Genomic DNA, 16,761 nt, shown 5'->3' with positions numbered 1-16,761 from the left:
ATGCCCAAAAGCAACTGAATTTGCATTGAAACTTTCTAATTATACAAAATCTAACATCACATTCCATAATGTCAGAATTATTTTTCTGACTTTCTCTCTTTACTTTTTAAAACCAGAAGATACTTAATCTAAAATCATGCATTACCATGTCATTAAGGTTGCAGTTTTTGAATGCACAGCAGTAAGATGTCAAACCAAAGATTTTGACAGTATAGCTATTTGAAAGCACATAGGTTGATTTCAACAGAAGTTAAGGCTGCAGCTATGTATTCCTCCCGGACAGAATCACAGTCCTATGGGGGCTTCAGTTTATTAAATTGTGTGGTTATCAAAATCACATCTATAAAGTACATTCTTTGCAGTGAATTAAAAGGAACACTCACTCAAATAAAGATGCATTCCCTCTTTTGCTTTCAGTGGAAAATATGATGCCTTTCAGACTCATTTCTCTGGCTGTCTTGCCATCAGCGTTTGCTCTCCTATGTATTTTCAGAGCATGCCTAAAGGCTTGCATCACAAAATGGTGGCAGAGGACCTACTGCTCTCCTTTTGCCAAGTTCAGCAGTTATAAAACTCACCTGAAATAAATAACTTCTCCACTGAATATTACTCTGTTATACCCAACTTTCCATATATCAAGGCTCACAAAGTGGCATGTCTCTGCATCTTCAGACAGGTGCTTAAGCCAAGAGGCAGGAGGCATTTACTGTAGGGACAACTGCAGCTGTATCTGCAGCATGGGCCGCTGTGGATTCAGCTGCCAGACATGGGTGCCCAAAACAGGAAAAATGCAACTATCAAAAGAAGCTTTACTTTTTATTGAAAATGTAAAAATCATGTGAATCATGTACAATATTTTCTCATAAGGAAAATTTTAGCTGTTCCATAACGTTTCACAAAACTGTAAAACATTTCACTTTTTATAAAGACTTTTTCATAAAACAAAGATAAAACTAAAGTAGCATTACAAAGCTATTTTCTAAATCATCAACAGAGAACTGAAAATGTTTAACAGATTAAACAGATTAATTCATACAAGTGGCAGGAGGAAGAACTCTTCCATCTGTAAATCTGCAAAAGGACACACAAAGGTATAGAGGGGCATGGGTTTTTTGTTTTAAAACGTTTAAAATCAAGTGACATGTTAAAATAGTACAGACGTGAATTCATAAGATGGTACAAGTTCTAGGACTGCATTTCTCTACACTACTTCAAACAGTGCAACAGTGATTCAGTGTAAATCTCTACAGTGTTTCATTGATTCAATACTTGTGTTCAAGTATGTGTCCATGAGAATGATCAAAATCCCTACTTAGCTATTTTAATTTTCTTGTTTATAATATAAATTACAGTAGATTATCCCCTTCAGTATGTTTCTAAATAAAATGAACTGATTTCACAATACATTCTGTAATAACCTGTTCAATAATGTTAGCTTACTCACCTTAACATGTGTTGCAAAATACACAAGATCATTCTGACTCTGAATGCCAAAAATATAATAAAATTAAAAAGGGCTTTATTTCCATATACAACAAAACTATTCAGCTAAATTAAAATAAATTCAAGATAACATGACTATTTTGTTTTGGCAACAGAGATGACCCTACTGAAAATAAACATTTAAAATAGTAGTTACTATTTTTGAAAAAATCTGATAAATGTATCCAAAATTGTTCATATAAAAATTAATTATGAAAATGTCAGAGAATAAAACAAGTTGGCTGTCTAACCAAAACAATTAAGGATGTCTGGCAGGCAAAAATAAATTAATTTGATTAAATTATATGTAATCTGATAATATTTGGTCTGAAGAAGCGTGTGTGGGTGTGTGTATGTGTGTATGTGTGTGTGTGTTTATAAATAATAAGATTGCAAAGAGCTGAGTGTCATCCAGCCTGACAGAGGTCAACTCTTTTGTTGCATTTTTTGCGCATAAAAGTCCCTGCATGTCTCACAGCATCGCTGATACCACCTCATGTCTTGACAGAGGTTCTTCTCTCTTATCACCCTGCAGTACACCGGCCACTGGTCTCCCAGGCACTTGAATGTTAAAGCAGCTGTGAAACAACAGAATCAAATATATATTACTGTTACCTTTATTAGTGAAGAATCAAGCAGCAAAGCTGACATGGACAACAGAGGTGTGTCTAGGGAAGGGAAAGGAGAATAGATGTAGATATTCAACAAAAGAAATTAAAAAATATTCCTCCTGCTGTTAATATTTTCAACATTAAATTTTTTTAAGGCCAGCTTAATTTATGAATTGGATTAAGTTGCATTGAAACTAATTGGTTTAATGTCATGCAGCTGCCTTCTCATAAGAGAGTGAAGCCCATCTTTCTGCCCTGTGCAAAGGCAGGCTGGGGCTGGGGCAGGGCTACACGGGTGATGTGGAGCCAGCTTCAGCAAAGCCGCACAAAGCTCCACTGGAACTGCCCTCAGTCTGAGACACAAATTGCTACTGGAAAAACATGAAGCCTCAGCTTGAGTAATCCCAGAATGGCGTTCTCAATACCTTTATAAAGGCACTTTTCTTAATTAGAGGCAGGTAGGGAAATGTAGGCATTAAAGCATGGGGACTACTGCTGGTTTTCTGATCAGCTTTTGCTCAAGAAAACCAGGCTGTGTCATATTGTCAACAAATGGAAGCTGAACAAAACTACATGATGTCTTACATCATCTTTCTTTGTAAGTGAAATAATCTACGAGACCTTTGGTTTTGCCTGACTTCTTTGCTCAAAGGAACTGAAATATATTATCTTGCTAACTCAAACACTACTGATGCAACTCTATGAGGCGCTCTGATAAGGCCTGGAGACAGCAAGTCCCATGGTACAATTCAGAATGCAAATCCATTTTATCTAGAAAAAAGAAACAGTATGGAATCAATATCAGTGGGTATATTGGCAAATATACTTGTCTAGGCCTAATTATCACATTTTGGGCTTCTCAAATGCACAAACACTGTGCATTTCTTAGCTTCCTTATCTTTTTCTCTCCTCTTCAAGTACATTTGTTTTTTTTTTAATTGTCTTCCAATAAATTGGTCTGACTGCATCACCCTCTTTTTAATCACTCTAATAGGTCTTCCCTCCTCCATGACAAAGTCAGGCTATTAATCTCTACCTTCACATCTTTCATGTCTTACCTTCACCACTTTATTCAGGTTGCTCTATTAGCAGGTTGTTCCTTTCTAACTGTTGGAATCCCTCACTACCAAATTCTTCCTCAGAATCCTTCTAAAATGACAAGGACATCACACTAGCCTAAAAAGGCACTGTTTGTTTTAATCTTCTCCCAAACTTGTGGTAACTATTTTCATTCTCTCTAGCAGTTATAAACAGTCTGATGCAGAAGCCTGACCTCTGTTGTATGCCTGTTGTACAAAACAGGTGTATTTTCATGTGTGTTGTCTTTTTCCTTGTGAAGCTGTCTATTAATCCACCCACCTGTTTTGCTTACAAAAGCTTCTCACATTTTTTATTATAGAAGGACCCTGGTACCAAATTTGGATCTTTGCACATTCAGCTATTTAAGCTGTAGCACATACTTGGAATTAACATGGGAAAACAGTGAAAAACAGGGCACAAGAAACAGACATCACCCAAAAATCATCATGAACACTGAACTGAAAAAAAAGTCAATCTCGTGGAAGAGTTGAGTTACTCTCGGTTTTTAACAGAAGAGAAAGACAAACTGAGAACATATTTGTAAGAGTAGAGGTGATGCAGTCCACATCAGCTTCCACTAGCCCTACCCCTGAATACAGAGGATCTATACTGCATAATAGGAATGGAACTGGAGGCTAAAATAATCAAAACATTCAAGGGCAGCATTGCATTATGTATTTTGGAGATGTTAATGTTTCCACCAGATTGGATCCTGACTCCTGCTGGATCGGGTTGCCTGTAGATTACTAATATCAGTGCTACATAATCCATTCTATGAGAACAGCATAGCCCAATCTTGTGCACTTCACATTAAGCCAAATTTTAATGAAACTGACACTATCTTTTTCTGTGAAACTGTGATTCACTTTATGACACAAAGCTGCTTATACCTCACCAGAGGGAGAGAATCAGTGATGGAGCGATGGCCTCTTGCTTCTGAAAGGTCAGTTGAACAAATACTAAGTATGAAGGGCAACCGTACAACAGTGAAATAGCAAAGGAGAGGGCCATAAGCAACAGCTGCCACCTTATCCAGAAAACTGAAACAATGACTACTACACCGAAATGTTTAAGGGTTAAAAACTTCAAAAAGAAATACCCTTCAGTGACTTAAAGGAAGGATTACGTTACAGCCTGAAATGTCAGAGTTGCTTTCCATGCAGGAGTAATCTCTTTGACAGGAGGGTTTATCTCAACAAGGGCTCTGGAAAATTAGCTGGAAAGGGTATCCTGTCTTACAACAAGTCTTTGAATACTCCTCAGTCATGCTCAAGAAACAGATGAACAGTTTGGGGAGCTAACGGTAAACCATCATCAACAACCCACTAGGTTGTAACAAGTAACAGAATTAACAGTTCTGTAGTTACGCAGTAACATAATCTCTTTAAGACCAACAGAGACCCGAGCTCCTCCAGGAAGAGCAGATCTCTTCATGTTAGCAATTTTCCTTCACATGTCCTAATGCATAGATCATAGACATTTCAACTGAAGAAAGTGGAAAGAGCTATCTGTATTTGAGGAACAAATAAGGACCTCCTTGACCTCACAAATACCCTGAGAACATAGTTTGCAGAGCTTTTAAAGAGAAAACAAGGTATTTTCTTACTTTAGAAATGTTTGATAAAATTGAGTAGACAAATATATATAAACATATATAGCATGTTTATAAGGTCTCCAATATTAACGGATTTTCATTTAGGATGTTTTGTGTCCATAATATCGTATAGTCCCATAATACGGTCCATTCTTGGATAACAAAACCCTTCAGCATTCTGAGGTACAGTTTTTGATGTGCACACTAAAAATACCCTCTGTTTTTAAATTGGGATTGTCATTACCCTATGGAGAGAAAGAACTAAACAGAGATTTCCAGCAGGAACGTGTCATTTTGACTGCTTACCTAACCTGGGTGATGTTATCGTGTTAACATTAATTTTCTCATTGCAGGGGTGGAGATGACAGGGTCTGTAGGCTGCAGGCTTTTCTGAGGAAAAGCATTCGTTTCCATGCCTTCCTGTGATCTTGTGCATGCACTGGATGACTCGGGACTGCATCCCTTTGCCACAGGTGACAGAGCACTGGAACACACAGAAGACACACATTCACTGGAAAGATATTTTTACCTGTAAACCTGAAGGTGAAATGCCAGCCCAGGTGAAGCCCGTGGCTGCTCCTTTGTTGTCAGCATTCCAAGATTTATGCCTTCCATTCTGTTAGCTAAATGAAAATAAATTTTTTAAAGCACAGATACGTTGGCAGTATTTATTGAAGGACTGATTCCAGCATCCTGTTGCTGTAAAGGTCCATTTTGTAAGGCCTGCAATGAAACTGAAACGCAGCAATGTGCCTGAAGGGAGCAGGGGCTGTTCTCCTGTATCTGTATCCTAATTTACTCTTATTAGAGGTGCAAGGGAAAGAAAACCCCAAAATGCTCACAGATGCTGACAGAGAGTAGCATTTTTAATTAAGACATTACTCCTGCCAGTGCAAAAGTGCTCTTTCTACTGAGCAAAGTTGATGCCTCCTGTCTTTGCATCACATCTTCACGTTTTCACGTGTCCCACAAACAAAACATACAATGTGAGACATACTGCCTGGCCTATAATCAACCTTCCTATCATCTTGCTACAGAGAATGAGGTGAGAAAACAGAAGAGCTGAGCACTGTTAACGATGGTAATGTTCTACTTCTAAAACAGTAAAATAATATATTAGAGTTAGAACTTGGGCAGTGCAGTATAGATGCATAGAAAACCTATTACAAACCAATAAAATGCATGCTTTCCCTTCCAATGATTTCTTGTGAATTAATTTTCACAGGGCATTAATTACTTTTGTGTCCGTTGACATATGTTCTATTGCTTTAAGTACAAATTCATTCAGAAAGTTATATATTTAAATTTGCTCCTACCTGCTGATAATTTTGACTCAGGTATAGAGGACATGTTCAAATATTAACTTATTGCAATGAATGATATAAGCATTGGCTGAAAATTTATGCCACTACATCCACATAATTCTGAAACTGTTTTTATTATTTTAAAGTCTCAAATACATGTCCTTGGAAGGCTTCAGGAAACAACTAAAAAAAGTACTGAAATGGGACAGCAAGACAAGAAGAGGGTGCTTTAACAAAAAAAGTTTCCCAATCATACTGTCTCAAGAAGGAGAAGTATAGTCTACTGCAAAGAAAGAATAAATTTTGAGTATAGGGAACACTAAAGGGGGTTTTTCCCTTTACTTTTGAAACCTATGTGCTTTTGACTGATGTTTTAAATGCTGTTACTAGGAGGAAAGATTTACATATGTCAAATGGGACATAGTGGGCTTGTACCCAAATATGTACATCAAGAGAAGTAAGACTCGTGTTTTGGACTCATAAGACTCCAAAAGAGGTATGGGACACTACGATATACACTTGAAGGGTGTTTTCACAAGGGACAGAATAAGGTCCAAAGCACACTTCAATTTATAACCACATTAAATCGAACACTGGCATTCTATAAAGGCAGCAAGTGGACTTGATTTTGGACTTCTGTTGTCAGTAAAGTATCTCAGAAGTAACTCCATAAAGTCAATAAAGAACTATAATCTCTTGCAAAGTTAATCAGATACAGCCTGCATGAGCCAAGGCATTCAAAGATATTCAACTATGGATACATAAGTTTCTATTGAATAGCAACCACTGCTTAAAATATGAACAAATATGCTGTTTACAGGAGGAAAACCAGCTAGTACTGAAGTCTTTGCAAAGTAGAAATCTGTCATCAACTTTGAATTTAGTATACTGCTTTTAAATTGCATGAGAAAAAGCCTCTCAAGAAAATTCCTTCTCCTGAATTCTCTGCCTTTTCCCTACACAACTAAAATTAATCTGAATTCCTATAATGGAGATCATTATGCACATGGTAAACATGTAAAATCACATATATATAAACTCAAATTTAATCACAACAGCAGCCAGAACATCAAACTTAACCTTGCCAAAATTCAAGCCACTTCTTGGATACCTCTCTCCGTAATTTCAAAGAGGTTTATCTTTGGAAGATTTTAATAGAATAGCAAGTGAGACAATGGAATAGCAAAATTTGAAAAAAAAAAACCAACAAAACCAACACCTCAACAATACAAAAAACTCCCAAACCTGAGAATAAAGGAAAGATCAAGGTAATCTGATGAGGGTAAATTGAAGATAATTTTTAAATATTAAATCTTAATTTAGAGTAATTTTGCACATTGTATTTTATTTTTTCCCCTTCAGTAAAACACTTGCACATTTATTAACCAAAGTTGGCTCGTGAGAGCTTGTATCATATGTGTATCTTACCAGCTACAGAAAAAGAGAACAGGAGATGCAGGTGGATCTGGTACATAAGACCTTTCTAAAAACAATTTACCTGCCCTTAAACTTTGGTTATCCTAAAATGCGTAGGTGCAACCCAGCCATCTGGAGTACTGGAGGGGAGAATGGGATCTGAAAACATTAGACTTCTGCTGACAAAATGGGTTCCAGTGGTTTATCTGCTAATTGATGATGCATAACAATTCATGCATGCAGGTGCCTTTGTGAAGAGCACTCTGGCAGCAGTCACACCTTCCGTGAACCAAAGGAGCTCTGGCCTGAAAGATTCTTGTGACTGCACCTGGGACAGCATGCAACAAGCAGACAGATCTCTTTCTCAGCTCATCAGTGTTTAGACCCTGAGCTTCTATGCAGAATTTGGCAAGATTTTAGCATTAAAATCTCAATTGGTGTATTAACATCTGTTTAATGACTGAGCTGCTACTGGCCTTTGTGAGATAAAGAGTGTTATGAAGCATTACAATGTAGTTTTCCATCCAAAGATGTATACACCTTGCAAACAATTAATTTTAGTATTGCATGACCTACTTATCAACATTGCAGTTTTAGAGGGAGAAACTGACACTAAAGGATGATAAAATAAACTGTTTCAGTCCATATAGAAAATATAACTATGTGGCAAAGCTGAAAATAAATAAATTTGCCTTATGTTTTAGCTTCTTTTCTTTTCACAGAAATGTACTGATTTTTAACTTTGTATTTATTCTTATTTTATAAAACTGAGAACTTTATTAAGTTCTTGTGTAATTAAGTCTTTTAAGATACTTGGGGAAAACTGAAGTAGCAGGGCTACCACACTGATTTGCAATCCAAAACTTTCAAAGCCAGTTTGATCAGTTTACAAGTAGAGAGGACTTTTCAAACCACTCGTGTTTTAAAATCAACCAGAGATCTGATAGTCAAGCTTTGTTCTTCCTCGTTCACACATCATCATCTCCAGTGTCTGATTTCAGAATTAAGAATTCTACTGATTGGAAGCTAGGAACAAACAAACATGGTTTTACCATATCTATATTATCTCACATTCAAAGTAGTATGAAGTAGGGAAAACACACTTCAGGTATGGCATTTAGCAGTGCATTTGCTAGCTACACAAACAGTGAGATTTCTGTTTGTCTCCATGAAATGGTCTTGAATCTGAATTTGTGCTGCATAGACACCAGCCACTGCTGGTATAACTGTGAGCTGTCACTGGACGAATATTGGAGGACAAAAGGCATCCATAATATTTTTCTTTTTCACTCTGCAAAGGTATGGACTTAGTTCAGTTTCACTAGGAGACACCTCAAATTCTGCAAACCAGCTAGATGCAACTCAAAGCAAAAACTGATGCTCATATTGATACTCATTTTAGCGCATATGCATGGGTACATTCTAGCTGAAGCAGACTCTTCCAAAACTGTCTCCTAAGTTTGCCTCAATTTGAGTATATCTCTCACTGAAAATATTAAACCTCAGGCAAATACCTCTCACTGGATGTGCAGATGGCATATTTTAGGTAGCACTTCTGGTATGTAGCTAAAGTCGCATAGCTTCTCTACACTTCTGGGGTTTCTAAGTTTAAAAATGTAACAAAGTTTTCAATTTACAGGAAACAAAAACTGCTTTCACTTTTACATATTCAGCAGTGAATTCAATCAGAAAGCAATCTTTCAAAACGTCTTGTACTTTCAATGATTTTTATATATATATATATATATATATATATATATATATATATGTATACATCTCACATATATAAAATTTACAGAAAGTGGCCACTCCAATCTGTAGCAACTTGCATCAATTCATCAGATCTCAGATTAATTTCATCCCACAGCTTTTATTACTAGTGAATGAAGAATACTTTTCTATAGCTCTTCTTCCTACCCCCTCCACCTCACAAATGTCACGCTTGCACATGCTATACTTTATTTTTGTGGTGGTTAATTACATTTTACTTCTGACTGTTCAGATGACCTACACTTTAAGGCCATGTAGCTTATTAGCAAAAATTCCCGTAGGACAACTGTGTTCGTAGATTTAGACTAAATGTTCTAATATGCAGCCAGAGTGTTTTTATGTGGCTGTTAATCTGTGCTTTTTGGAGACAGTCCTAAAGGTACTGTAAAACCATTCAAGCAGTAAGACATGTAAAACATTCCTGTTAAAGATTACAAAAAATTCCTGGATAAATATAGTTAGCAGCTATTTTTTTTGAAAGTTTTTTCTTTCTTTCAAATAAAATCTACCCACCCTGTTTGAATTTTGTCCTACTTTTGAACTTCTTTTAGACATAATTTCAAGGACAGAAACCTATGTGTTAAATATAACAATCCTTACACTTGGCATGAACACCCGTTACCCAAGATTCCTTCTTTCTGTTCCCTGCCAAAGATATATATTCTGGAGAGAATACATATTCCCAAGGCCAACAGCTGAGGAAGTTGCTGTAATGTGTTAGCTGCTTCCAGCTGGCCCTCATAAGAAGTAGGAATTCCTAAATTAAGGGAAAAATTGTCACTGGCAGATAGTAATGGTCAAAATGCATCTTTCTGCCAAGGCAACAAGAAATTACTGCAGAGTCTGGTACAATCCACAATGAAAACCTCAACCTCTGACAATATTAACAGAATGGATTTGGACAATTTATTTTTGAGAATAAATGGATTGTTCAATAAAAGGTTTTTACAAGTCTAGGTAGCATTCAAAGTGGAGAGCTATGTGCTCATAAGGAAACTCAGTGATGAGTTCTACTGGAAATTGTTAGCAGAGCATTCCTAATCATTTATGTATAGGTTCATCAGTTCCAGCATTTAAGCGCTTTCAACCTTTTCATAAAGTGAGTGTGAAACAAGGATAGCAAGCAATCAGACTTAGTAACAGGATTCATATTTGCTGATGTGCTTGCAATCTTTTCGTGTAACTTGTATTTTTATGAAGTTTGCTTTTGAAGGCAGGTAGTAGATAAAGTGGTGCATTTGTTTTCAACAAAGATTGTACTGAGTTTAGCAATATTCTTAAAGGTTACCTAAAGAAAGCAAATAATCTGCAGTTTATTTAAAAACTTTTTTCTTTTTTTTAAATAAAGGCATTTTGCATAGTGTAACTATGAGGGACTAGTGGATCTAAACATAAGATGAAGTTTGAGTTCTCCCATGCATCATTTCCAGGAAGGTCTTTCTGCCTCTCATTTCTGACACACCCAACACCTCAGTATGTGAATGCCAAATTTAAAATTCAGAACTTGTGCTAAGTTTAGCTGAAAAAATTCTGCTGTTGGTCTCTCCTAAGTTTAGCAAGTTTGAGTTGCCCTTATTTAATATTTCTTTTATCTTCTCCCATCCCCGTGCCCCCATTTTTCCCCCTCCTCATTTTTCTTTCTAGCTCTTCTTTCTGGAGTAAGATTTGTATTGGATAGCTGTACAAAAGAGATAAGATTTTAAGGCAAGATAGACAGAGTCCCAGCTCACCTTTGATAAGCTGGGCTAGAGATAAGGTTCTGGTGGAGGAAACCCTCATCACCTCAAGAATATGGATTTTTCTTTTCTCTCTCTCCTTTTTTTTTTCTTTTTTTTATAAATCCTTGTTTGCTTTCCATGTGGAACGATTCAATTATTTGGTATATGATGAGAAACTGCCTTTGCTAACAAGACATGAAGCAACTGAAAGTTTGCAAGTAAAATTTGGTTTAGGAAAACTATGTAGAATTTGATGTAATATTATTATTGATGAAACAACAACCAAACAATTTTTTCTAGGACAGTAAATAAAAACCTATACTTGAGAATATCTTTACTCATTTACTCTGAATCAATAGTGGGGTTTGATAGGCTTCAGTCATAATAGTTTCACTGGACTCAGCTGAGAAGTAGCAAATTCTTTGTCTGTATTTGAAACCCAGGTTCACTTTCCCAATTTCTTTCTTGAATGAACTATCAAAACACAGCCACCCACTTCACAATTTAAAAATCTTGACTGTCCCAAGGAAACTAGTTTTTGTTGTTAGGACAGTTGGACTTAACGGTTCATTTAGGAAGCCCACTTAGAGAAGTACTGGTGGGACAAGAACCTCCTTAAGCTCAGGGAAGGCTGATGCCACAATATAATTTTTACTGAAGTATGCAAGGGACAGGCGTTAAGACCCTTGCATTTTGATGGGAAAATTTCCTGCAAGACTAGAGAGTTTTCTAACATGGCACATAGGACAGATTTGGATCCTTCTGGAACCAGAAAAAGCAAAAGGAAAGGGGTATTTTTTTCTGGTGGATTCTTCTATCAGCTTTATACTGACTTAAAAGCCTATATCATGACCATTTTCCTTTCCTCGACAAAGAAAAATCTGATTATGATTGTATTATTTGCAAAAAAATACTGAGATAAATGTTCCTGGAATCTTAGAAGTGAAGAATAAACTTCACATTAAGCTGCAAAAAATCTACGTATGATAGAGTCCTGATCCATAAAACCAGCACTGTATTAAAGCCTTCCACCCTGCCCAGCACCCCCTACCCCCACAACCCCCCTCATTCAAGGAAGGTATCAGCATTTTTCTCTCACCATTAATGATCTATGTCAAAGCATGGAGAAAAACTGTAATACCATAATAGACACAGGAAGCCATGCTCCTCTATATGTTCCAGATGTACTTTACTTTCACATAATTTTCAACTTTGTATTTATACTTTCTATAGATCTATATTTAATACAAAACCTCATTCAAGTTGGTTTGACAGTTGGACTTGATGATCTCAAAGGTCTTTTCCAAAGTAAATGATTCTATGATTTTAAGTTTTAAGACCATTTTAAGCATACTTCCACCTCAAAAACCAGTTCTTTACTCTTATTTAAGACCTTAGACACATAGTTAAATAGTATTTGACATCAGAACAATGGTGGATTCTACAAGAAATAAGCTGGTGAATGCTGACAAATAATTAATTACACATCAGCATTCTACATGGCTGCAGTACTCTACAGTAAAAAGCAGAGATGTTCAGATTTTTTGGTAATATACACATGTATCATCAAAGAACATCTTTTAAATTGCAGGGCAAGCTTGACTTTTCTGTAAGAAAAGTTAAAAAAAACCCCAGAGTTGGGAAACTGGTCCAAAACTGAGGTCAACAGTTTCACCACCACATTATCTCTTTTTTTCATGTAAAGGTGCCTGGCAAAATGTGTATCCCTGCTTAATCTTAAATGTGATATACTCTCTAAATTGACTAAAGATCTTAACAATTTATAGATCCATAGGGCAGTCATAAAATTATTTTCATGCTTCTCAGTGATACGAAGCCTTAGCTTTTACTTTCCCAGTTCTGTAAATTGTATTTCTCTTTCATGATTTGTAAAGACAATACAGATACAAAGCTGAAACCAAATCTTTTAACTTAATTTTTTTCATTAAGTAGTTCTGTTATGGTTGTTAAGATTCTGAGATGATGGAAGTGAAAGCAAATGGTATGAGCACCATTTCTTTACAATCATTACCCTCCAGCCAAGGAAACTAACAACTCCAGTCAAGAGCACTGTTACAAAACTATGGTTTGCTTTCAATGTCTTTATGGATACTTTATTAATTCTAAAGATACTAAAGGTTTGCCTAAGGATGTATGTTACTTTTAAAGCATGTCAGCAAAGAAACTGGAAGGAGATAATAACTTGTTAGAGCCGTGTGGTGAAACTAGTTGCGCAGATGCAACTCATAACTGTAAGAGGATTCACACTTAGTGGATTAGACTCAGTATTATACTGCCAGCACTTTATATAAAATCCTTTATATGACGTACTGTATATGTTACTGCCTTTAGTGCTTGGTGATAAATAAGAGAAACAAACAAGGATCTGGCGCAGTTAGATTTGAATACCTCATAATAACCTTTATCTTTCACAGAATCACAGAACAGTTGGGGTTGGAAGGGACCTCTGGAGATGATCTAGTCCAACTCCCTGCTAAAGCAGGGTCACCTAGAGCCGGTTGCACAGGATCTTGTCTAGGCTGGTTTTGAGTATCTTCAGAGAAGGAGAATCCACAGGCTCTCTGGGCAGCCTGGTCCAGTGCTCTGCCACCCTCAAAGTAAACAAGACTTTCCTCATATTCTGGTGGAACTGCCTGTGTTGCGGTTTGTGTCTGCTGCCCCTTGTCCTGTCTCTGGGCTCCACTGAAAGAAGTGTGGTCCAATCCTCCTGTCACCTGCCCTTTAGATATTTGTAGACATGGATAAGATCCCTTCTCAGTTTTCTCCAGGCTACACAGGCCCAGCTCTCTCAGCCTTTCCTCACAAGGGAGATGCTCCATCCCTTCATCATCTTCACAGCCCTCTGCTGGACCCTCTGCAGCAGCTCCCTGTCTCTCTTGAATTGGGGACCCCAGAACTGGGCACAGCACTCGAGCTGCAGACTTCCACTGAAATTAGTTGGCATATGTCATTATGGACTGATGAAAATGAAGTCTTAAAAAGAATTTGAAATATTAGTCTTTGAGTATGTAGTTAATTGTTCACATGTATCACAATGCTGGCCTGCCTCTGTGTAGAAAATTTTCCACGGAAAAGCATAGCACAACAGCACAAAAATGTAATTAAAGGATTATGGCATTTCTAATAAAAAGACAATTCGAAGAACCCATTAATGACATTGAGGAAACATCATAGGAGGGGAAAAAAAACCTCCAAGAAACCTCTTTCTTTTTAAAAATTTCTACCATTTTATCTATTTACTTTCCAGAAATCAAAAAGGCCTATGTCAAAGAGATGTTTTGTACCACATAAAATTAAGTATTTGCCTTTAAATAGCATCACACTATATAACACTTGAAAGTTTTTCCAGTAGTATTATAAGTAAATGAAAGAGCTCATCCCTGACAATGACTTTACTTCCATTCATGCTTCCTACCAAATTTTAAATCATGAAGATCTCAGATTATAGCAGGTAACTCAGCTAAATGGATATGAAAGAGACAAAAAAAAAAAAAACCCCCCGACAAACCCCCCCCAACAAACCAACCAAAAAACAAACCACAAAAACCCAAACAAAACACCAAAACCCCAGCAAATGAATTTATGAGGAAACTGAACCCTGACGACTTTTTTTTAACCTGAAATACGATAGAATCACAGAACTCTTTAGGTTGGGAAAGGCCTTTAAAGATCATTGAGTCCAACTAATATTGCCAAGTCCACAACTAATCCATGTCCCTAAATGCCACATTTAGAATCATAGAATCATTTAGGTTAGAAAAGACCTTTGAGATCATCAAGTCCAACCGTTAACCCAGGACTGCCAAGTCCATCACTAAACCATGCCCCCAAGCACCCAATCAATGCATTTTTTAAACAAGTCCAGGGATGGTGATTCCACCACCTACCTGGGCAGCCTGTTCCAATGTGTGACCACCCTTTCAGGGAAGAATTTTTTCCTAATATCCAATCTAATCCTCCCCTGATACAAGTTGAGGCCATTTCCTCTTGTTCTGTAGCCTGTTATCTGGGAGGAGAGACTTACCCCCACCTGCCCACAGCCTCCTGTCAGGGAGCTGCAGAGAGCAGTAAGGTCCCCCCTGAGCCTCCTCCTCTCCAAGTTAAACTCCAGATTCTGCAGCCACTTCTTATAAGACTTGTGCTCCAGACTCTTCACCAGCCCCGCTGCCCTTCTCTGGACACGCTCCAGCACCTCTACATCCCTCTTGCAGTGAGGGGCGCAAAACTGAACACAGGATACGAGGTGCGGCCTCACCAGTGCCAAGTACAAGGGGACCATCACTTCCCTCGTCCTGCTGGCCACACTGTTTTAGATACAATCTTTCACACACTCCAGGAACTTCCTAGACTGTTTCCTCTCTGCTGTACTGCATTTCCAGGAGGTATTTGGCAACTTGAAGTTCCCCATAAGAAAAAGGGCTAGCGATTGTGAGACTTCTCCCAGCTGCTTATAGAATATTTTGTTCACCTTTCCACACTGGCTAGGTGGTCTGCCTATAACTCACATCATGCTATCTGCCTTTTTGGCCTTCCCCCTGATTCTTACCCATAAACACTCAACACTACTGTCACCATCATTCATCTCTAGACAACCAAAAACTCTTCCTAACATACAGGGATACCCCATGGCTTCTTCTTCCTTGCCTATCCCTTCTGAAGAGTTTATTGCCATCCACTGGCAGTACTTCAGTTGTGCAAGTCATCCCACCATGTTTCCATGATGGTAACTATGCCATAGTTTTCCTGCTGCACATTCCTCCTGTTTGTTGCCTGCGCTGCATGCATTGGTGTAGATGCACTTCAACTGGTCAATTGATCCTGACATCTTTTTTTGGAAAGAAGCCTTAATTCCTACATGGCCATTCTCAGGCACTTCCATGGTTTCTAACTCACCAATAACCCTTGCATCTTTGCTGCCACATGAATCTCCATCCCCTACCTCCACTGAGATGGCAGACTGAAGGAACTACCTAGCACACCATCCCTCAAATGATGCTGTGCCACTCCTAGGCTTATCTTTATCCAGCCTGGTATTATCCCTTTCCCCCTTAAAATCTAGTTTAAAGCTCTTTCCATGAGCCCTGTTAACTCCTGTGCAAAGATCCTTTTGCCCCTTTGAGACAGGGGTACCCTGTGTGATCCCACATATGGGTCATTACTTTTGAAATAAAAACCTCAAAAGAGAAACAAAACTTCCACTGGTTAATTTTCTCTTGAAAATGACTACACACATTCTTCCTTGGAACAAAATGGATTTCCAGAAAATTATTCAAACTAATTCAGTATTAGGAAAACCATAGTGACGTGTAACACTTTCATTATGTACGATGAGGTCACCCAAAAGCATGAGTGTCCTGAGAGAGTTATCAGAAGGCCGGGAGATCGACAATGTTGACCTGAATTGTTGTCATCCTGTGACAGACTTACCAAAGAATGATCATTACTTTTGGGTGAACTCTGTTTTATGTCAACATTATTGGAAGTATTTGTGGCAAGATTAGATGAGGGAACTCTGGAGGTTAAACAAAAATCTATGAACAACAGCCTGAAACAGCACAGATAAAGCAGGAAAGTAAATCTTTCTTACAGTATTTTGAAAGACATTATATTGCCTTTAATTCTTTGAAAATGGTAAATGAATAATGTTAAGTAGCTACACTGATTCTGACTTGCCAGTCGGAAATCACAGGCTTTAATTTGAAACAATTATTTCAAAAGAAACTTTCAAGAATTACTTAATTACATTTTTGAAGTATTTTCAGCTT

General features: G+C 37.5%; 1 protein-coding gene across 1 annotated transcript in view; it reads right to left on the bottom strand.

Moving 5' to 3' along the window:
* Positions 1-803: 803 nt before the first annotated feature.
* The window catches only part of ADAMTS19 (ADAM metallopeptidase with thrombospondin type 1 motif 19), a gene marked incomplete at its 5' end in the record, with an annotated part of 150,682 nt that continues 134,724 nt past the window's right edge, over positions 804-16,761 (bottom strand). The window contains 2 exons of the mRNA XM_037373887.1: positions 804-2,060; positions 5,074-5,251. Coding sequence (XP_037229784.1) covers positions 1,909-2,060; positions 5,074-5,251 — 330 coding nt within the window. The remainder of the gene's footprint in view (positions 2,061-5,073; positions 5,252-16,761) is intronic.

Source organism: Falco rusticolus, chromosome Z, assembly GCF_015220075.1.
Source record: "Falco rusticolus isolate bFalRus1 chromosome Z, bFalRus1.pri, whole genome shotgun sequence".
NCBI lineage: Eukaryota > Metazoa > Chordata > Aves > Falconiformes > Falconidae > Falco > Falco rusticolus.
Note: the sequence above shows the minus strand (reverse complement) of the source record. Positions and strands in the feature narration are given on the sequence as shown.